This window comes from Mastacembelus armatus, chromosome 10 (genome assembly GCF_900324485.2).
Source record: "Mastacembelus armatus chromosome 10, fMasArm1.2, whole genome shotgun sequence".
Classification (NCBI taxonomy): Eukaryota; Metazoa; Chordata; class Actinopteri; order Synbranchiformes; family Mastacembelidae; genus Mastacembelus; species Mastacembelus armatus.
This window is the reverse complement of record NC_046642.1, coordinates 12,066,124-12,089,100: the sequence shown is the minus strand read 5'-3', so window position 1 is coordinate 12,089,100 and position 22,977 is coordinate 12,066,124. Positions and strand designations below refer to the sequence as shown.

At 40.5% G+C, this 22,977-nt stretch overlaps 1 protein-coding gene across 2 annotated transcripts; it reads right to left on the bottom strand.

Annotated features, from left to right (window-relative positions):
- Positions 1-32: 32 nt before the first annotated feature.
- LOC113144298 (serine/threonine-protein phosphatase 2A 55 kDa regulatory subunit B gamma isoform) lies at positions 33-22,252 on the bottom strand. Of its 2 annotated transcripts, XM_026330228.1 has the most exons (11): positions 22,176-22,252; positions 19,499-19,656; positions 18,799-19,119; positions 9,999-10,096; positions 9,508-9,673; positions 8,790-8,902; positions 8,048-8,225; positions 7,144-7,308; positions 4,704-4,873; positions 2,596-2,687; positions 33-1,922 (listed from the first exon to the last, which is right to left on the bottom strand). In XM_026330228.1, the coding sequence occupies exons 3-11, from the start codon at positions 18,872-18,874 to the stop codon at positions 1,628-1,630; spliced, it is 1,353 nt and encodes a 450-aa protein (XP_026186013.1). In that variant the 5' UTR covers positions 18,875-19,119; positions 19,499-19,656; positions 22,176-22,252; the 3' UTR covers positions 33-1,627. The 2 variants fall into 2 exon arrangements, with proteins under 2 accessions (XP_026186013.1, XP_026186012.1); XM_026330227.1 differs by lacking the exons at positions 18,799-19,119; positions 19,499-19,656; positions 22,176-22,252 and adding an exon at positions 15,672-15,770.
- Between the last annotated feature and the right edge of the window lie 725 nt (positions 22,253-22,977).

Genomic DNA, 22,977 nt, shown 5'->3' with positions numbered 1-22,977 from the left:
CATTTGACAGTTTTGTCATCAAAATATATTAACACAAAAATACGTGAACATACATTAGTTTGGTCAGGATGTGGAGTAAAACATGTTTCCAAAAAAGGATAACTAAAAGAATAAACTAAAAAAAACTTCTGCACATCACCAAAGTAATCAGTGAGGAAAGCTGAAGAGATTAAAGAACCATGTCTCTGCTGTAGCTTTGGAGGCAATCATCAGATATAGATGATCAAGTCTGCAGATTTTTTATGGATGTAAAAAAAACCTCATACATGACAAAAACAGAGTTGGTATATACAGACACCATTTAGGCCCTTTGATTTTTTTTCTTTTTCTTTGAGAGTACAACAATAACCAGAAACATTCTCCATTCTTCTTGGTTCTCAGTTTCAGTCGAGTAGAAACTGATTCTTGGACGGCTTCATTCAAAATGTACATGTAGGCGTATGAACCGAACACTGGTAAACATGCTTCAGTGTCCGAAGACACAAATAAAGGTAGGAGAGCTCGGTCATCTATGTTTACTCGTGCTGCACGGGGCCCCCGGGGCCCCTGAAGCCTTTGTACAGCAGGGTCTAAATGTTTAAGAAGGCAGCCAAGTCAGTCAGTGAGTCAATTTATAAACACCTAGGCTAAATCTGTTTGACATGCAGCATTTTTTGCTTGATTGTTGAAATCATTTACTTTATTTTTTATTTTTTTAACTTAACGAGTTGTTTTTAATGGCAAAATAGCACACGACATAGCCCCAGACCAGAAGCAGAATCCACAGAGTTTCAGCACAGAACACATTAATGACTGAAACACACTGTGCGGAACAGATATGAGTGTGTGTGCTCATATTAAGCCATGGTGTAATCATCTATTAACTTCTGCTTCTATCTGCAGGACTGTGAATGTTTTAACTCACTGAACTCGCAGGTGTCTGGGTGCACTTGGGTTAAGGGGAGGGTCCCGAGTTCATCCTTGCATATCAAACGGAACGTTTTAAATTCTCCTTCTCATCCTAATTACCATCATTAACATTATTTAACAAGTTACAAAAACAGATGTGGGTTATCAGATCTGAAATTAAACAACCAGTTACATAAATGCCCCATTTTTCATCAGTGCTGCTGGTAGACAACCATGAAGGGTTTTTGTTACACAAAACAGTGGGCAAGGGATAAGAATAGGCTTTGCTCGAGCACACAAATAGAGAAAGAAGGGAAGAGGACAAGAGGAGGAGGTGCAGAAAGCAAAAGAGCTTGAAGGAAAAAAAGACAAGTGTAAATGCCTCTCCAGTCTAGGGGGATTTATTCCCCTCAGAAGCTGAACTGTAGCAATCGACCATCCATCATCCACAATCCAGAGGTGAACAATCAAGAAATCCACAATTTGGACAAACTGGAAATCCATAATCCATTGCGTAATCCAGCCTGTTCCCTTTCTAGCCCTTTCTAGGTCCTTTCAGTTCTGGGAAGCTGGGGAGGAGGTGAAGGAGTGTGTCAGAGCAGACTTAGATATGTGTATATTGTCTGATCATCTATGTGTGGATATTTGTGTGTGTGTGTGTGTGTGTAAATGCGTACATTCTGGTATAACTGCGTGTTCGGGTGTAAACTCCTTTGTATTTGCCACTGACATCCATTCATTAATGCATCTCAGAGTTGAGTTTGTCCTGGAAAATGTACAGGTTGTTAGTGGCAGCGATGGCAATGATGTTCTCAGTCGGGTGCCAGGCTGTGTGCAGGATCTTCTTGGTGAAGTCCAGGCTGTCCACACTGATGTCATCCTTCCGCCGCTTTCCTCCAGCAGCACAGACCCTGCGGGGCTTCAGGACGGCTCGGGGCTTGCTGCTCTCTCTGGATGCCTCCAGAGTCACGTCCCGTTTGGTGTTACGGTCAAACATACGGAAGAAGTTGTTGTAGGCTCCAGTCATGATCACGCTGGACAGAGGAGGAGAAGAACCTAGCTTGTATAATTCTTACTTTCAATTTGTTCTTTTCTAAATACTCAATTGAGAGTCACTGGCTCCTAACCAAGCTTTTTCACCCACAAGCTTTCTACATTTATAGTTAATTCAGCTAAATGACAAAAATGGATTTGTCTAAAGGCCCTGTGATGAACTGGTGATATGTCCAGGGTGTACCTCTGCTTTTCATCCAAAGGGAGCTTGGATAGGCTCCAGAAGATCCCTGTAACCCCGGTTAGAAATAAGCAGGTATAGATGATGGATGGATGGATGGATGGATGGATGGATGGATGGATGGATTTTTCTAAAACATGAGAGTATCTAAGAATCTAAGTATCTAAGAGAGTATTTAAGTGTTGAGACACACTTTTCATTTACCTGTACTTTTTAATTTTATGCTACTTTATACCTCTATATTTAGCTCAGTACCCTATATTCATTTAACAACTAAACTTAGCATTACTCTATAACATAGGATACAGAAGAACAACCTCTCGGGATCATTAATATCTCTCACTCAGGTGAACGGACCTTCACTTAACCTCAACATTAAAAATACATGTTGTTTTTACATGTTGTCACTTTGTGATGTTTAGTTTTCATTTAGCAATTACAGAAACACACACACATCCAGACACATCCGGTACCTGTCTGAGCCATTCCAGGCACACTCAAACTTGTCAAAGATGCAGTCGTTTTCATAAAGGGAACACAACTTGCTCCGGAGGTAATCGTGAACCTGGAGAAATAAAGACAAAGACACACACACACACACACACACTGATATGATTAAAAATTACTCTAGCACACAGCAAGACCCATTTGCTCCCAGAGTGATCAGAAAAAAGATGACACAAACACACAAAGTTCTGTACAGACAAATGCATTAAAAGTGCGCAAGTTGTACCACAAACTTCCCTAAAGGCAACACAACACAACAACAGCCCTCAGCAATACAAGGGCCTGGAGTACATTTTAATCTAAACTCCTTTTCCATATCCAATAAATCCATTAGCATCCAGCTCTCTATTATCAGACCCACCAAGGGCATGATAACAGATACACACATGAACACACACACACATGCATATTCACTGCCTAATAAATCTCTTCCCCAGTGATTTCAGTCGACCTGCCTGTGTCAGCAATGTGATGCAAGAGCCTGAAATGTACACCTTCCTCCAGCCGCCACACACAGCATTAAGCCTCCTGTTTTCTTTTTCTGCATAAAGTCAGCAGTCAACAGTCGCCTTGCAATCAATAACGGTCAAGCTGAGGTCGGCTCATGGTTGTATATCAAACCTGGTGACGTTTTTGTTTTTCCCTGAGGGTCTTTCTGCTTGGTTTGAAATGATACAGTGTCAGCTGGAGGTGAATGTACAGTCTTTTTTTGTTTTTTCTATCTGCATGATTTGTGATTTAGAGAACAGTGTCTGATCCCTCATGGATTTGTGCATATTTTTCCTGATTCGTGAGGACAAAGAGTGAAATTCATCAAAATAAGAGCAATTTAGCCCTGAAACCCTTTTTCTTCTCTCCGTTTCTGTCAATTTACTCCATTCGACCTCTGCCATCACTCTCTCATCCTCACATTTACAAATTCTCCCCTCATTCTTCTCCTCTCATCACACCATCCCAACATCACCTCCCAAACCCTCACACCCCCCCCCCCCCCCTCCACCCTCTCCGTGCTGCATTGCAGATCTAGGTGTTGGGCGCTGGGTAAGGTATCCCTTCTTCCCGCCTCACTTTACGAGTGGAGGTTCAGCAGCTTATAAATAGCTCCAGTGCGTTTTAGCCTCCCACTCCTTGCTGCCTCATAGGCTTTCACACGTCAGGCAAATACACACAATCAAACACACACACGTTCACCCACACGGCCCCATTAGGGATTCATAAACACACTAAAAAAAATTAGCTTAATGCATAAACAGAACCTGGGGTGACTTATTGTAAACACTTAAAGCTGACACTTTTGGAGGCAAACTGAGTGTAGATGTGTGAACAACAGCATATGAAAATAGAAACATTTCTATCAGTTTAGTACTGTACAGTTTTCACAGTATGTTAGGCCCACTTCATCTCTACTCCATATACATGATATCATTTATTATATAGATCACAAACGGTAACAGGAACATCCATTGGACAAAGTTAAAAGCTAAAGGCCACAGCAAGGGCCTGATAAGAAGAAGTGCATTCTTTGGCACATAATCAATCCAATTAACTTTAAAAGGTTTTGGAAAAATCTAATCATCAGTAAGTACTGATGCAACCTTCTTCTTATGATTAATTTCTGTGCCAAATTATGGACATGTTCCAGGATGACAATGCCTTCTTTCAGTAAAGGCACAATTAGTCACCGAGCAGCAGTTTAGACTATACAACTGTTATTTCAGTCACAAACACCTACGTCAGGGAAGTGAGCATGGGAGTATCAGGCAATATATGACGAAACAAGACTAAAACTCCAATGTCAGCATTCTGTCCAAACACGATGCTCTATAGTTGTGGTGTTATCAGATTACTGTCACACAGTGACTAGAAATCCCAGTTGAATTAGGTCGTAGAAAACGCACATCTGCGAGAGTGGACGCAAAAGAAAATATGTGGATGCTTCTTCAACCACTGATTAGTTCACTTTGCTCAGACTACATGTGCTAGAAGGAAACCCATGGTAGTAGCAGAGTTTGAGAGAAAATATTCATGATGGTGTTTCTTGGATCATATTTTTCATTCATGGTCACCCACCCACCTGGTATGTCTCCAGGGGCTTGCTCTCCATGTTGAGGTCCCAGACTTTGGCAGTCAGATAGTCTCTGGTGAGCAGGTAGCGACCACTGTGGCTGAACTTGACATCTGACACTGAGGAGATTATCTCAGAGAAAAAGGAGCGGGCGCTGGGGTCTTCGGGCTCCTCAAACACTGGAGTGGGTGGGAGCAAAACAGGTAGCACAGTTTAGTATATGGGCCACATGACATGCATGATCCAAAGAAATTCAAAAACATATGAGAAAGAAAGTAATTGAGATCTATCAGTCTGGAAAAGGTTATAAAGCCATTTCTAAAGCTTTGGGACTGCGGCGAACCACAGTGAGAACCATTATCTACATATGGTGAAAACAGTAGAGAACCTTCCCAGGAGTGGCCGGCCAACCAAAATTACCCCAAGAGTGCAGCGACGACTCATCCAAGAGGTCACAAAAGACCCCACAACAACATCCAAAGAACTGCAGGGCTCACCTGCCTCAGTTAAGGTCACTGTTCATGACTCCACCATAAGAAAGAGACTGGGCAAAAATAGTTTGCATGGCAGAGTTCCAAGACAAAAACTGTTGCTGAGCAAAAAGAACATAAAGGCTCGTCTCAGTTTTGCCAGAAAACATCTTGATGATCCCCAAGACTTTTGGGAAAATACTCTGTGGACTGACGAGACAAAAGTTGAACTTTTTGGAAGGTGTGTGTCCCATTACGTCTGGTGTGAAAGTAATGCTGCATTTCAGAAAAAGAACATCATACCAACAGTAAAATATGGTGGTGGTAGTGTGATGGTCTGGGGCTGTTTTGCTTCTTTAGGACCTGGAAGACTGGCTGTGAGAAATGGAACCATGAATTCTGCTGTCTACCAAAAAATCCTGAAGGAGAATGTCTGGCCATCTGTTCGAGACCTCAAGCTGAAACAAATTTGGGTTCTGCAGCAGGACAATGATCCAAAACACACCAGCAAGTCCACCTCTGAATGGCTGAAGAAAAACAAAATGAAGACTTTGGAGTAGCCTAGACAAAGTCTAGACCTGAATCCGATTGAGATGCTGTGGCATGATCTTAAAAAGGCAGTTCATGGTCAAAAACCTTCCAATGCGGCTGAATTACAACAATTCTGCAAAGATGAGTGGGCCAAAATTCCTCCACAGTGCTGTAACAGACTCATTGCAAGTTATTGCAAATGCTTGATTGCAGTTGTTGTTGCTAAGGGTGGTCCAACCAGTTATTAGGTTCAGGGGGCAAACACTGTTTCACACAGTTTTGGATTTTGTTTTCCCTTAATAATAAAAACCTTCATTTAACTGCATGATGTGAAGAAATCAGTAAGGGGCCAACATTTTTTCACACTACTGTATATCAATGAAACAATGGACCTGCAGCTGTTTTTTTGTGCTTAAAAACTGTAAGAAAATCAAACTTTTGATTTACCTTAACATTCCTGAGACATTTTGAAGTTTTTGGTTCATACACTACAAATTGAATACACAGTAAATAATGTCAAATCACGGAATACACTGCCAAAGAAGACAGTGCCTTCTCTTAGCTGCAAAATCACACATAAATATAGCAAACACTAACTAACAATAGCTAACAATTATCTTAAGCCAGGTATACTAAGTCACTGCAAGTTAATGTGAGTAGCTCATTAGCTAGGTTCCGTAAGACTAACAGTGGTGCTTCGTGCTAAATGCTAACATCAGGTTGGTAACATGCTTAGAATGGCAATGCTTTCATGCTGATGTTAAGCAGGTAGAGCCTTTACCATTCTATTTTACGGTGCTGGGTTGTTAACATAAAGCAAAGATGATACAGACAGGAATGTTATTGTTTTGCACCTATTTGGCCGTAAACCAAACAATTTTGAATTTAGAGGGGGCTTGAATGTGTGCAGCAAATTTCATGGAATTCCATACAAATTTTGAGATTTTTCATTCAGAACCAGGAATTTAAATCCTTTGGTGGCTGCAGTGGAAAAGTCAGAGGATCACCAAAGGTTTTATGGGTGCCATTGTGAACATTAAATATCTGTACAAGATTTAGCAGAAGCAAGCAGAACCACACCCAAAATCCTACAGGGCTCATCATCGGGGAACCATTAACACACAAAATTTCATTGCAGTCCATTCTACGAAATTTCAGCCTGAATGAAAATGGTGCACAGGCTGACTGACAGACATATTACTGGCAATAAAGAAAGCATGTCAATAAACCTGAAACTTGTGACTGAGAGGTAAGACAATCTAAAACACTAAGAACATAGTTTAAAAAATGTTACACAGCACAGTTAAGTTTGTAGCTCATATGCCAAAACATGCGAAACTACTACTATAAGACATTTTAAGACCTCTGAAGGACCCTCCTGGAGAAAGGCTATAGTTAAAAAGTAGCTGTCATGTATGTCTCCATTCCAGCTCAGCAGCTTTACTCACATTTGGAGTGTTTGTCACACAGCGCTGCTTCTCTCATGTCACAGAGGCGTAGGGTGCCTTTACTGCTGCTATAGACAAATAGGTTACAGTGGTGGGGGTGAAATTCAGCTGCTGTGATCACCTCTGTCAGGTCCTCCATGTTGGCGGGTTTGATGTCCACAATGTCTGAGAGAAAGAATAGCTTAGCAAAACAACAGAGTCAATTTCCCAGCCCCTGCAGTTTGTTTCAGCCTGAACCCTGCTCCCATACTGCATGTACAGATTCATTTCAGTCACTAACTGGCACACTATAAAGCCCATTGGACCCACACAGCCCCAAAATCCAAATACAAACTAAAAATGTAAGTGCATGTAAATGTATACTTATACATACACAGAACTAGCACAATGTAAATAATTTACAGCAGAAATAAAGTAAACCAATATAAATACATCCTGGGGGACTGTTTACAGAGAAGTAATTCCATGTTCAGATCAACTATAATATTATAAATCCTGTGTGCATTTGGGATGTGATTGTACTCTGTGCTACTGCACTGGATTAGAACTCAGAAAAGGGCTGAAATATTTATGCAGTCTTTGAATTATTCATTAAGCTACATTTTCACTCCTCAAGAATAATATTCCCCTCCCCCACACTGTCTCTTTGTGCATTTCTATATACAACAAAGTGGGACCTGTGTGGGAGTTTGTTATGTGTGCATGTGTGGGCAGGGATTGATTATTGAGCATGTATAAGATTTTATGTGTTGGTTCATGTGTTCATTGTGTATGGCCTTGTGCTTTAATAAACCCATTCTTGCTGTCATATCTGTTTGTGTGTTACATGTGTGTTACACTCATGCCTATATAATTTCGATCTTCTCCTCAGCATGGATGCAAACTCTATCCCACAAAAAGATACTGAAGCTGCGGTCAGTGATGTCTAGATGCCAGAGGTTGATCCTCAGGTCATCAGCTGACATGTAGGTCTCATAGTCAGAGTTGACGGAGATGGAGTTGACGTGGTATGTGTGGGCATTGGCAAACACTCGCCGGGGGCTCACCTCCACCATCAGGTCCATTGGTTTCAACACCGGCACCTTGGACAGAAGGAAAGAGAGAGAGCAGCTTAACAACCTACATAACTAATTATGAGAAGAAAAATGGTTGTGATACACAAAGCGGATTAAGTAGTAGTATGATGAGTTAATAATTAATGCATTACTTCCTTTGACAATAATAGATAATTGCTAGAAGCCAAATGTGCTTGCATGATAGCATGATCAAGAGCCATTCACTGTATAGTTTAAAGGTCTTTTCACTGCATTTTCCTATCTTTAAATTTGCATTAACATTTGTATGTGAATTGTTTGCATGTTAACATTTATATGGTAATCTTAAAACTAACCCTACAAATACAAACACTAAATCCATTTCTGGCGCTGTGTTGTTGTTCTCTATAGCTCAAAATAGAGGATTTCTCTACTCCCACACACTCCCACTTACACACATGTACCTTTGTGCCACTGACCCATTTTTGCACATGCAAACACATCTGTGCCCACTGACCTAGATATATTGCACATCCTACTGCATTTATGAATGTTTTAGTGTGTGGATTTACATGTAGACATACGGACAGAGAGAAAAACATAAATAATTACCTGCAGGGAGGTGACGGTACAGATGTCCTTGATGCGACCCTCCTCATCCTTCAGGTTGTATCCCTCCGGCCGTTTGTCTCTTTCACTCACCTTCCACAACTTAATGGTCTTATCTGGTAAACAGATAGGGCCATCAAATGATCAGCCAAGAACAGAAATAATTTGGAAGTGTGATAAATGAATAAAAAGGCTATGTTTCTTTGTGACTGAGTTTATCTTGAGATGTGACTAAAAGTATGGAATACATATAAAACCTTACCAAAGGAACTATTTTAGGATTATAGCATAAAGACTGAGTGAACCTGCGCACATGAATGTATCAGAAATTACAAAATAGATAAGATAACCCACCACAATTCAAACCATTTACTGAGAAACATTTACATTTCTTATACCTTCAATAGTAAATTATGCAACACTTAAATAAATCTATAGGAAGGCTCTCAGGGAAAATCTATAGATTATCCAATATAGCCATATAGACATAATGTAAACTGATGAAACTCAGTCCTAATGCACTACTGAAATATGATGCAACACAAGCAACTCTCCACTCTTTAGTCAAGGAAATGTTTATTTTTGGCCTAAGGAATGGCAAAGAAAGGGCTTAAAATAATGCATTTAAATGTTTCCATTTTCCACAAAAATATCAACCAAGCACAACACTACTTCCACAACTTCTGGGTTCGTCTGAGACGTGTGGGTGGGAGACACTCACCATTGGTGGAGAGGAGGAAGTGTGCAGCATTCTGCTGAGGCAGCCATCGGATCTTATTGATCTTCTCCTCGATCTCCAGACTCTTAAGGTAGTCAAACTCTGGCTCATGGCTCTGGAAGGTGCTGTAGACATTGTACTCTCCCTGAGAGAATGGCTCAGTTTTGCTCTGGAAATAAAATTGTGAAAAATGGTATGTGAAAATGTGGAGAGAAAAATGTGCACTTGTTCAGGTGTACATTCACAGTGCAATGTACCACCTCAGGCCAGATTCAGTCACCTTATCATGTGAAGAAACAGCATGGCACAGACTTTGCACAACTATAACAATACACTGACACAACAGGAGCATCGGCTATTTATCAATCAAACCAGAGTGTAGCTGGAAGGGAACTGTGTGTTCATTGCTGTTCTCACAGCTAAAATGAAAAATAGTTTATCTGTGTGTATGTGTGTATGAGTGTAAGTGTGTGTAAGTGTGTGTGTATGCTTACTTCAGGTTCCCTCTGAAAGATGACCACTCGGCCCCCCTTGTCTCCTGTGGCCAGGAGCTCTCCAGTGTGGTTGAACTCAACAGTGGAGATGATATCAGCTGGGTGAGGGCATAAGGGCAGGAATGGAGGTATAGAGAGAGGGAGAGAGAAAGAAATGGTGCATGAGAGGAAAGAATGGCAGGGAAAGAGAGGGAGAGAACCTGTTAGCTAATTGACCACAAATCATCATTCATCTATATAACCTGTTTACTTGACTTTAAATTATTAAGCCAAGTCGATAGTCAATGCATTAACATGAAAGTGGAATAAAATATTCAAATTAATATTTGGAATAAAACAATATTTGATTACTAATTGTGTGTAGTTAATTAATTACCAATTATGTGTAAAGTTCCAGAGAAAATTTTCATTACACAGTACATTTTAGCCTGTCAAAACAGAGAAAATATAGAGAGACAGTCACAGATAATTATGCAGCTGTTTCTCACTAGACACAGGTGTTATCTGTGTTACATAATGACACATACACAATGACGCGTAACGCTTGGGTTGCGTCATTTCATCTTTCATTGAGTGTATATAGAAATCATTTATAAACACAACACATAAGTGATTAATTATCATTCAAACATTGTTTCAGTACATTAATTTGCATATTTGTAGCAACGTTCCCAATACTAGTCCTGAAACACCAACACAGTCTGACTCAGTGTCATCTAAACAATATGAGGAGTAAGCACTTAACATTTACTGACTCAGTGCTTTCAGATTTCCTTCCTGCATCACACAATCCACAGACTCTGAAATAAAAGATACTCAACTGTGGCAAATAATGAAGGGCATGCATGATTTAAATTGAAGTTTATTTGGAGACAGAACTGCTTGGCCTGAAAAATAATCACCTTCACAGTAACCACTGGTTGAATGAAAAAGAGATGGGAAGAGAGACTGTAGCTAACCTTGAATGAGACCATATAAAATGAACTCATCTAACAAGTCAATTTAAAACTAGGTGTAATAGGTAGTATAATGCTGTGATTCTGAACAGATAAATAAAAAAATAATAATAAACATCATGTATATATTTTGACCTTGTTTGTCATTTGATTTGTACATTCACGTCTCTCAGCTCAAATTGTTTGCAGCAGGAAAATAAGTCCAGTCTGGTTACTGACAGCAGTGACGTTAATGTTGTCGTGAAGTTTCAAATCTGTGGCTGGAATATTCTCTGCACAATTTTCACACATGTAAATACAAAGGCTGCGTTAAGAACAGACAGTTGCTGATTATGCTGATCATGGCAATGAATTCAGTGCCGACTGAGTCATGTTCACACATCATAATCAACAATCACAACAAATGCAAATGTTTTCAAGTCTCTTTATCAAATGTTCATTCATACATTGACTGTTACAGGACACCCACCAAAATACACTGTCCAGTTTTCTGATCAGTTGTTAAGTTGCTGGTGTATCCATCAGGTGTGTCAGAAAGTTAGAAAGGAATCATTTTTGACTTCCTGCATTCTTGCAGAAATATTTTTGTTAACTGCACTCACAAACAAAACCAGGCTAGCTGATCCATCGATCCATCCATTCTTGTGACATCAGTTCACCATCATCTTATCCAAGTCTTGGCATGGGATTAAATATGCGTATTTCCCAAAACACTGACCTGTTTTTTCATAACTCCTATTCTGTTCTCTGACTTCACACTTCATAGTTTAACATATACAACTGGTTTTACGTCTATGCCACAGCAGAAATTTCCTTAAAATAATAATACAAAACACATCAGTTTCACTTAACATCTGATATGTCTTCCAGTCTGCCAAATTTCCTGCAGAAAATTTTGTCAAATGAAACATAGAAACCTGGCAGCATAGTTTTCTGATTTAAAACCACTGATTGTTCTCCAAAAGCACAAAGCCCATTGTTATTTTCGAATAATGTCCAATGTAATCAAAAAGTAGCTACACAATCCACATGCATACAAAACAATACAGTTGTAAGTGTTGAAGCCTCCAGAGCAGCCCTGCTTGAAAAAGGTTACTTTACAACAAAAGCTCAAATCTGTTTTTCATTACCAAAATATCAGGAAAGATAATGCAAAATTTTAAATTTTGACTCATTCCAGATCATGTGTCCAACCAAAAGGCATCCACTGAGCTCAGTTTTGAAAATAAAACACAAAATACTATACTATGAAATAATAAAAACTGGGTGTGGAGAGGGTATTTATTGAGAGTTCCAAAGCTGTAGCCTTGCCTATTTTGTGGTGGCCTTGAGAGAGAGAGAGAGAGAGAGAGAGAGAGAGAGAGAGAGAGATTTTATGATGAGGGGAGGCTGCCCTTCAACCTATACACCAACACAACCTTATTCACCCTGCTCCTGACACACTTCATGCATTGCTGGTTGCCTCTATTTTTCTATCATCTTCCCACTAGTCTTTGCAGTTTCTTGATCTCTGAGTCACTGCAGTAGCTTCATTTTTCCTGAGTTTCAATTTTTTCTTCTGTTACAGGTTTTCTCTCTCTGTCATGCCCTCTGCCCCCACACTTTCGCTAATCTCTTGATCCCCAATTTCTATCTTTTGCCCCATTTTACTTTTTTGTGATAGTCTATCCTCAGTCAGCTCTCTTTCTCCCTCTTCTCCTTCCCCCACAGCACTCCACTGCTGACTCTATGTTAGCATGAATCTAGTGGTGGTGATGCCGGTGGTGAAAGAATAGGAAGCATGGAAAGAGAGGTGAAGGGAAGAGGCGCTGGGGCGGAGGCGATGGAACGGTACTCCGGTGAGCTCGGGTTGCCATGGTAACAGGCTGAGCCAACCAGTAGCTTTGGCACTTGTAATGGTTTGCTGTATATGGCCGTCTGGTAAAGGAAGTGGGATTTATCAATCCAACCCTTGCAGGACGAAGGAGTGCAGTAAAATAATGATGCATCGGGTATTTTTTTCCACTAATAAACGCAGCTAAATTAATACCAGGACATACATCAGATACTACACTTGAAATTAACATATGTAGATAATTAATGCCTGAACACACATAATGGCACTCTTAAGCACACAGATCCATACAAATGCAGTTAAATTCACAGACACATATACACATGCCAGGGACTTTTGAATGTACATAATGATGCCAACATATGGGCCTGAGCAAGCATGTTTACCACTGTGTTTCACTCAAGTCCCACAGAAAAGCTAAGCTAAGCAAACCCACTGAAGTGGCACACAATATAGCAGAATAAACTATGAAGCACACACCCTCATCCTGCCTGTTTTTCAACTTCATCTCTCTGTATGTCTCTCTCTTTCCTTCTCTCACACACAGCTCACACCCATCTGTCTCTCTCACTCTTTTAGAAGAACACTAGAAAAAAATAAATGACTAAAAATGCGAACAACTGCAAATACAAGGATCATCGTGAGTACTGATATTCTCCTTCAAGAGACACTCCTGGCTACTGTTCTGTAATATGTGTATGTTGTGAAGCTGCAAGTCAGTGTCTTACAGTGTGTGTGTATTTGCGACAGTATATCAAGCTGGCTGATTCTCTCTCCCACAGACAGTCCATTAGCATCAGCAGTCCTGTCTGACTCATCGCCACACTGCAGGAGCTGGGGAAACACACAATGACTCTGCACGTACCCACAAATACAGTGCATATCAACACAAAACAACACACAAACATGAATGAACCCAGTGACTTAGATAAGCATAAAAAACATGCACAACTGATGTACACCAAACACCCAAATGCACTGTGAGGTGTTCATAAGGATACTCGCTCTGTTTTTGTAGGTAAAGATTAACTGATTCAATAATTTACAATTTAATTGTTTAAAGAATTTGTTCAGAAAAATTGCCAAATTTCTGCTGGTTCCAGCTTCCAGCTTTATCTTATGAGACAGAGGACTTTGTTTGACTTTGATCAAAACAAGTCAGTTAAAGGCCTCAGCTGGGGCTTTATGTAATTGTGAGAAGCATTTTCCACTATAGTAAAAAGCAAAAATAAATCAATTTTACAAAAAAGAAAAAGCAAATTAATTTATTACAAAAATAATCCTTAGTTCCAACCTGTGTGAGGAGAGGAGAGGAGAGGAGAGGAGAGGAGAGGAGAGGAGAGGAGAGGAGAGGAGATGAGATGAATGGGACAGATGACAGTAGTGGCATAGGTAGAGGGGGGGGGGATTTCCTGATTATTATTTTTTGGTTAAGGCTACTGTAGAGACAGAGAGGGGAACAGGCATCCTGCAGTCCTAATTATAGATCTCTTAGGTCTGGGTAAACATGGACTATTAAAGCCAAGCCAAAAACACGCACTCCTTACAAGCCACCACCCAGCAGGAGATGTGTGTGTGTGCGTATGTGTACTGCAGCTCAAGCGCCCCTCATTTCCTGTGTACGTGTGCACAAGTGTGTGTACTCAATTACCCTATAGAGAAATAAATGGGTTGGAGGGAGAGCAGGGAGGGAAGGAGATGAGGGGAGAGACTGCCGGAGGGAAATGTTAAATTGATCCCTGTCCTGCAGTTTCGAAGTTATCTGGAAAAAACTGTGTGCCTGTGTTTCTGTACAAAGCACATATGTGTGAAGAGGAATGATTTAAGCCCCGCACAGCAGGGAGTCTACCATTTCTCCAAACACACATCAGCACAATAGATCAGAGCTGGTGTGAGCCTAATGGTTATGGACATAAACAATCAGAATCACAAACCAAACCAGCTTCATCATGTGTGAAATACACCTGTAAACCTGCTTTACCAATCTGCAAAATCATCTCCTGAATGCATGATTTCCAAAATCTATCAGTGTACAATTTTTTATATCAATTTCTTTGAGACTGTAACATAAAAAAGATTAAGAGTTTAAGTGGCTTACAACCACTAACCCATCTAACCCCGGCATTATTAAAAAACAGAGATTATATGTCGTCCCTTGTAATTACTGAAATGTAATCCTTTATATTAAAAGAGCTTTTGACTGTTTTTTCAGTGTCTTTCTTACCTCTGTGTCAGTGTGTTTACAGCTGAAATGATTTGACTCGCTGATCAACAAAAAATTAATGGTTCTGGTAATCAATTCTGAATTATTTTTTTTGTTGTTGTGTTATTTTACCAAAACAAATCTGTGGAAACACATTTGGCTCCTCAGTGGTAAACTGTTTTTATTTCAATAGCAAACTAAATAACTTTGGGTTTAGGACTGTGTGCCATACAAAACTAACTCTCTCACTATTTTCTGAGATTTCATAGACTACATCATTACTCAGGAAAATTGAAAAATATCTGTGAATTAATTATTGAAAAAATATTAGCTATATTAAATAGAAGTAGTTTGAAGCAGATGGGATGTCATCTGGTCAAACTATTTTAAAATCACACACACGCACGCAATCCACACTGAAGCGGGCAAACAGACAAAAATAAAGAGGTAGGTACAAAAATAGAGACACACAAAAAAGGTGAGGCAGACAAAGACAAAGTGATGGTTAAGATATTTATAACACTCAGGCCCATGTGACTCAACTACTCAAAAAGAAACATTTAATAACACACTCACTCCATATGAACACACATAGATCCTCATATCTCACACTGGGGTCATAAGGCACAACTGTGCAACATAGATATGACCTTCAGGATAGAAGAGGATAGAGCACACACCTTCAGTGTAAGAGGCAAACGGCTCAGGCTCCAGAGAAAGAGTAGTGATGTCGGAGCACAGGACCTGGATGGGGCTCAACATCCTGGGGGAGGACTCCAGGGTGGAGAGGGGTGGACAGGATGGGCGGAGCTCTTCAGGCTATAGCCAGGAGCAGCCCTGCAAGAGGAGCAAGGATGGAGGCAAGGGAAGGGAGGAAGGAGGGCAACAGGGAGGAAGAAGGTAAGGAGGGAGGAAAGGAAGGATGACCAGGCAGGGAGGGGTAGGGACTGAGTTACTACATCACCACATTTGGCCATGAGTACTCATCAAAGAAAACTGACTGATGATATATTCATGATCATTTTGTATCTATATAACATGAACATGCTGGGGTTAGCAGGAAGGCTAGCAAGACATTAAGGATGAACCAAGACAGACCACTAATGGGACAAAGTCTTTGTATTGATAGGCCTCTTTTATAAAATTCAGTTTTCTGGTGCTCTTTCGAATTTCCCCACAGGTGGCAATGACCATAAGACCAGGCTTAGAGGTGCTGTTAAAAGCTCACTTATATACATACAGATCAGTATTAGAGCTGAACCAACAATTATTTTCATTATTGATTTGAGATATAATGAAAACTGCAGTTACCAAACAGCCCAAACACCTAAAAATATCCAATTCAAAATCACAGAAATGTAAATGTTAAAAAACAAAAGCAAATATTTTTTTTATTTTTCTTTCTACAGTTGTATATACAATTTGCATATGTGGATGTGTAGATTTGCAATGAACAATATTTTTTAAACTCTGTTAGTATAGTTTTGTATCCAGATACATGTTACTGTCAAAAATCTCAAAAATGTCCAAATGTACAAATTTATTTATTCATCCCTCAATCCAAAAAAAAAACTACTCCAGCTGGAGGTGCAGCTGTAGCAATGGGAGCTTTTGCAAATGGCAAAGGAAGTGAAACGAGGGAAGTAAGAGATGGAGGGAAGAAGGGGAAGGTAGGGACCGTAAGGTAGAGGGAGGTTAAGCATCCCTCCCCCTGAGGGAGTTAAAGGGCAGGGGAATCCCCACAGGAGGGTCTACAAACACACTATGTCTGCGCAAAACATGTGCAGACACACACTCATACATATACACAGACCTGAACAAACAAAAAGACACAGTATGGACTCAGAGACACAGACATGAATATGAATGTGAACACAGGCAAAAAAAAGGAAGAAATATGGAGGCACACAGTAGAAAACAAAATACACCCAAGCATAAAATCACATGCACCACCTCCGTCTCTACCACCCTCAGTCTTTCCTTTAAAACACATACAGAGGCACATTGTGTTTGAGCAGCCTTTACAGCACTGTTGGATAATTGTTTGGCAGATGCAGCACTTCGGCACTGGGCAATGCTGAAAGTTGCATTAGAGGACTGATGGGGGAAAAGGGAGGGAAGGAGTGGGAGTGAGGTGGATGAAAATGGGGAGTAGGATGGGGGATGGGGGTGAACATGGAAGAAAGGTGAAGGGGGTTGGAATGGACGTAGAAGAAGAGGCAGGTAATGAATCATTTTGTTTATTTGTGACAGAAAATTACCTCTGTTGGTCCTGAAAGGAATTTTTAGAAACTAGTTCATTTGTATTTCTTCTTTAGGTATCTATTTTCAGGCTGCCTATGTGTTACACAGCTCTTCAGACCGGTAATGTTCAATGATGTGTCCACCTTGGTGTGTGCTCATCACCGATTCACCCTGAATAATGTCTGTGTCTGCGTGAGATGTGTGGAATAATTAATACTTCCATTATTGGTGGGTGGAGATGACCTGTCAATCATATTGGCCAAGCATGAAAAGCAGCATGTTTATCATCACTGACTGTTGCTATGGCAATATTGGATGTCTGGTGATGGATGTTAAGACTGATTTTCTGCCAGTCACTTTTTAAAATCCTTTTTCTAAAACGGACAAAGACGCATTTTGCCAATGAAGATTCTGAATAAAATGACAGTCGCATACAGACAAACAAACAAAAGAAAAAACAGATAATCCTCAATCTTCTCAGCAATAAAGTATGTTAAATGCACACAAAAGCATTTACACAATCAACAGGCAGAACCACAGGTCTCCACAGCATGTGCCTCTGTGTAAGAAGAATGAGATTACAGTGCAGATACAGAAAGCATAATTCTCCTTTCCGTAGTAATATTAGGATCACAAATGAGTAAGAACGTTCATGACCCTAAGCTGATAAGCCACTGTTCTGCAAGTGTGAGAAACAGACTGGGGACAAACAGGCAGGCAACACTGACATGAAAGCAGATGAAATTAGTGGTGTAAGTAAGATTACTGCTGGTTATCTAACTTTATACTCCATCTTTTTTTCTGAAACAAGCCAAAGGAATTCCGTGGTTTGCACAGTTGGTGTGCTACTGGACATTTTAATATTCACCTGCCTACGTTCTGGTATAATACATATTCAATTTGACACCTGCACCTGTTACATTCAGATAGAGAGTAACAATGACTACATGTGGGTGACTGTCATGGTGTGACAGATGACGTGCTGTGCAATGTCTACAAAAGAATGTGGTAGAAATTTCTGGGTGCTTTTCTGGATATTTCTTTTGCTACAGAAAAAAGTTTTTTCTCATGATTAGTCTCTGACATACAGACACAAACAGGACCATACACACACATAGTCAAACACAAGCCATGTCAATTCTTACTCCAGTGTAACACAATAACTGTTTTTCAGGAGGTAAGTGCCGTATAAATGCAAAACAAACAAAAAACAGAAATGAAAGATGCAAGATACAAAGAGAGCAGAAAATACTATGAGAAAAGCTGCCAGCACAGGACTGGAAAACTTGCTTACGATGTTCTAATATTGTATAGCAAACAACATCTTGCTCTCTAGTTCTTGTTGCACTGTCTGCAACTCTGTCTGAATACTGATCAACGCAGAGCTTATAGAAGATCAGAAGACCATATTGAGGTTGTTTTGGCTGGCAAACATACACACACTTGTCACACAAACATACATATTCCAAAAGACCAACACATAAATACACACTCATATGGGAGCACACAAATACATACTCTGTAACATACAGACACAAGCAGCTTCCTCTGTCATCTTCTTACCTTCAGTCACATAGTTGTGGTCGGGGAGGAAGCCGTGGTGGTTGAGCGTCAGTGTGGCGTCAGTGTCTTCGCCCATCAGCAGGGCTGGGGGGAGCGCCCGTTTTGGTGGGGCAGCGTGGTGGTGGCAGATTGGTGGCGGAGGGGGTGGTGGGGATGCCGGCCAGCACAGTGCCCATACTGCTGCCCGCCGACGCCTTCTCAGCACAGGGGTGCAGAGCCAGGCATCGTATCCTTAAATGAAGATGGTAGTAAGGGAGTGGGCTCGTCCCAGAGGAGGGGTGGGTGAGTGTAGGGTCCCACAAAACTGATCCAGATGAAAACCTGCAGGAGGGGGATTATTTAAAAACAGTTCAAAAACTACCTGGGATACGCTTGATTTATATGTCACACGAGCACATATCACTTGTGAAGCAAGAAATGTCGACCCTGCAGTTGCTAAGTACAGGTGGGGCCAGACCAATCTTGCTCCCTCACAAAAACACACAACATACACAACCCTATGCTCTCAGAAATAGATAAAGTTCCTATTAGTTAATGGACACTTCAAGAGAAATAAGATGAGAGATGAAAAGGAGGAGAGTGGGGGGAGGGGAAAGAGGGATGAGCAGAGCCCTGGGTCGGTGTATCTGCAGTGCTGCTGCTTCTGCAGTGAACTCACACGCATAGATGCACATATACAGCTGGATAAACACACACTCACCTATGCACTCGACAGCTTGTGGGTCATGTACTGGTCAGTTGATCCTCCATGAAAAACGTCTCCTTCCTCCTCAGCCGGTAACTGTCTCGCTGGTTTCTCGGCTGTTCCAGTATGAGGCGGAAAATCCTACTGGCCTACGTTCTGCTGCAGTCTGCGTTCTGGCGTATGTATGAAAGGCAGAGTGAGAGGTAGAGAGAGGGGGAGGGAGAGTGAGAGAGAGGATCTGTCCTGCTGCGCTGATACATGTGTGTGATGCATCAGAGCACGTACCACCCACTCCACAGCGTAGCCAATCATAACAGAGCTGAGATCTGGGTGATCACTGACTGCAGGTGATTAAATATGATAAAGAAATAGGGAGGAATGAGGGAATGGGTGGTGGAGCGGAAGTGAGTGAGTGTCTTATAAAGATGTGATTAATGGGAGAGAAAGCAGAGAGAGCAGGAGGAGGACTGTTTGACATAGTATGAACCACAACATAGTGACTGTTAGAGGATTCACCTGGAGACGTATTCCAATTAGCACAGATGACTAACACACAAGTTGAACAGATTTTAATATACAGCAGATTCTCTTTTAATGCAATTCTGTATAGAGGGTAGGGCTGTGTGCTAATTGTAATGTATTGTTTATCCAGTATCTTAGTATAGGATCTTATCAAGTTACAGTTCTACAAATTTCTGTTCACTTTCTTAGCAGGGAGTAATATCAATTTCATTGTCTTTATGCTGAATATGAAGTCACCACCCAGTCAGTTAGTATAGCATAAAGATTAAAAACAGAGAGAGACAGTAAGCTTTCCAGTTTTAGTGCTAAGCTAGATACCTCTCAGCTTCATATTTAATGATATTAGATATCATTAATCTTCTCATATAATGTAAAATATTAGTTTTCCATTAGTGGTTCTGTAAAAGCTCTAATTAAAAATGAATGAAATTATTTAGGTCATTTGTTTTTTTTAGATTTCATTATTTGTTACTGTCAAATTGCACATTCCATTGCTTTGAAGCCAATGTATTATTTTCTCTGATGATTTTGTTGACTTGATAGTCAAGATTTAAAATAATAATGAAAAAAGGTTATCACAATTTCATAGTGCCAAAGTTAACTTGCAGGACTGATCGACTAGTGTTAAATTGATGTACCTAAAAAAATCACCAAATAGGATATATCATAATCAGAAAATATATTTACAGACAAACATTTCAAGAAACCACATATCTCAGGACCAGATTGACCACTGACTGACAAAGAAACACTCCAGTTCACACACCAACATGCACGTAGGCTTCAGTCAGTGTGGCAGAAAAGAGTAAGGGGCTGCCAGTGACAGTTGGTACCATCACTGGTGCTGGCAGTCTGCCACCAGGCTTTAAACTCCCCCACAGCAGGGAACAGGAAGAGCTGTTTATCTGACTTACTCCAAAACTGCCAGCATAACCCTCCCCCAGCTACTACTTACCAGTGATGGGCAGTACTCCACACATCATTGCCATATCTGCCCTTCTAACTGCCCCCTGCCAGTGTGACATCCACCACAAAGCTCTTCAAAGCCCACCCACTGTTTCCCATACATGCTGTCCTACCTGCACGCATCCACCTATTTACTCTAACCATATGCCACCAAATCTCTTATGGATTCATTCATATTTTGACTAAATCTTGTCCCTGGTGCTCACTGGAGTTGTAGTTCTTCAATTAACATCTAGACTGCCAATGTAGAATATATGAATTTCTCCTAACAGCGACACAAATGATATCCCTGCTACCTTCCCTACATTAAACTGTTGCGTATATTAGCTATATGTGTTTCTGGCTATTATGGAGCAAAAACAAAACGTTGAAAATCCTCCCAAAAAAAGTTACATTTAACATCGTTATTGCTAACTTATTAGCACATGCTTGCATAAAGCTACGCTGTGTGAATTAATTACGACTACTAACTTCTAGGTCAACTTATCGTTACCTGTGGCGTTAAGTCCAATATTCAATGACCTTTCAGTTCTGAATGAAAAACCCACGAGTAGAGAAATATATAGTTTGCTCGCTAAATGTTAAATTTCCTCTGCCAGCTAACGTAGCAGCGTTAGCATTAACTGCTGTGTTACCTGTGCATTAAAAGGTTGGCAACGCAAGACTGAACCAAACTGTGAATGTGGGCGCTCAAAAACAAATATACAAACAAATAAAAGCTAGAAGTTTAAAAGTAATTATATTTACATCATCAGCTAGCACAATAAGTATTTGGTATAACACCTGTCTTTGGTATAAATTGAAAGAAACACACTGAACTGTAGAAAATTTTCATTGTCATTGTAAATAACTAAAAAGCTCCTCTGTTTTTGTACCAATGAGATAAGCCAACATGGTGCAACTGCCAGGTTACTCAAGTAGCTTTCTATATATCTTTATGCTCTTTATTTTATTATACTTCATCCACCCCACTAATTTCAAAGAGAAAATTATATCTCTTACCTCACTATCAACTCCATGTGATATGTTTATTTCAATCAATCAAACCCTACATCACAAAAATAGAATCTATAGCCATTCAATAGTTTTAGCAGAAAAACAAGCACACACATAAATTATCATCCAGACTCCTTAACTGTCTACCACTCTACCAATATATAAGCCTCATAATCATCTTTTGAAAAAATCACAATACAGTCATCACCTCTTCATATGGCAAGTCCGGGTACAGTAAATCCAGTTCAATCCACCACACCTGACCCCAGACCTGGGTCTGTCTCCTTTCAGCCATGAAGCCTTGGCCTTGGACCACTCTGGTTACTGTGGTGACAGCGGAGCATGACCACCCACCATGGTGGGGATACAAGTGGGGAATCCTCATCTGGACTTTTACATGTAACCTGAAAAGATAGGATACCTCGATAGGATAGATTAGATAGGATAGATGGATAGGTAGATAGATAGAAATGTTAAAATTTCTTTTGCCAGGCTTTTGGAAAATCTTGGTGCCTCAGTTTTTGATACAGATAAATATACTCTTGCTTCTGTAGAGGAGCACAGTTCAGGGCTTCAAGCAGTCAACGTGATAGTGATCGGCATCATTCATCAGTAACGCTGATGTGTCCAATCAGACACAGCCATGCTTGTGAGTGTCTGTCTCTGTTGACCTGGTGCTTCTCTCCCTTCCCACCCCCACTCCACCATGCAGACACAAGGTTGCTTAGCAACCCAAGAGCAGCCTATTGAGAACACACACACACTTATTCTTGCAGACACTCACACACACACATTTGGGAAATTCAGGAACTCTGAAAGAAAAAGGTAGTGTACTCCCACTCCATCTCTCCATCATGCTCTGTGACCCCGAAAATATGAAGAGAAACAGTGGACTTCTGCCAGGAGATTCAACCCAGTAACTATGGCCTAGTGACTGCAATTCCCAGACTATTGCAAAAAAGCTGTTGCTCCACCTAACTACTGGTATCGCACTCTGTACATCCAAAATA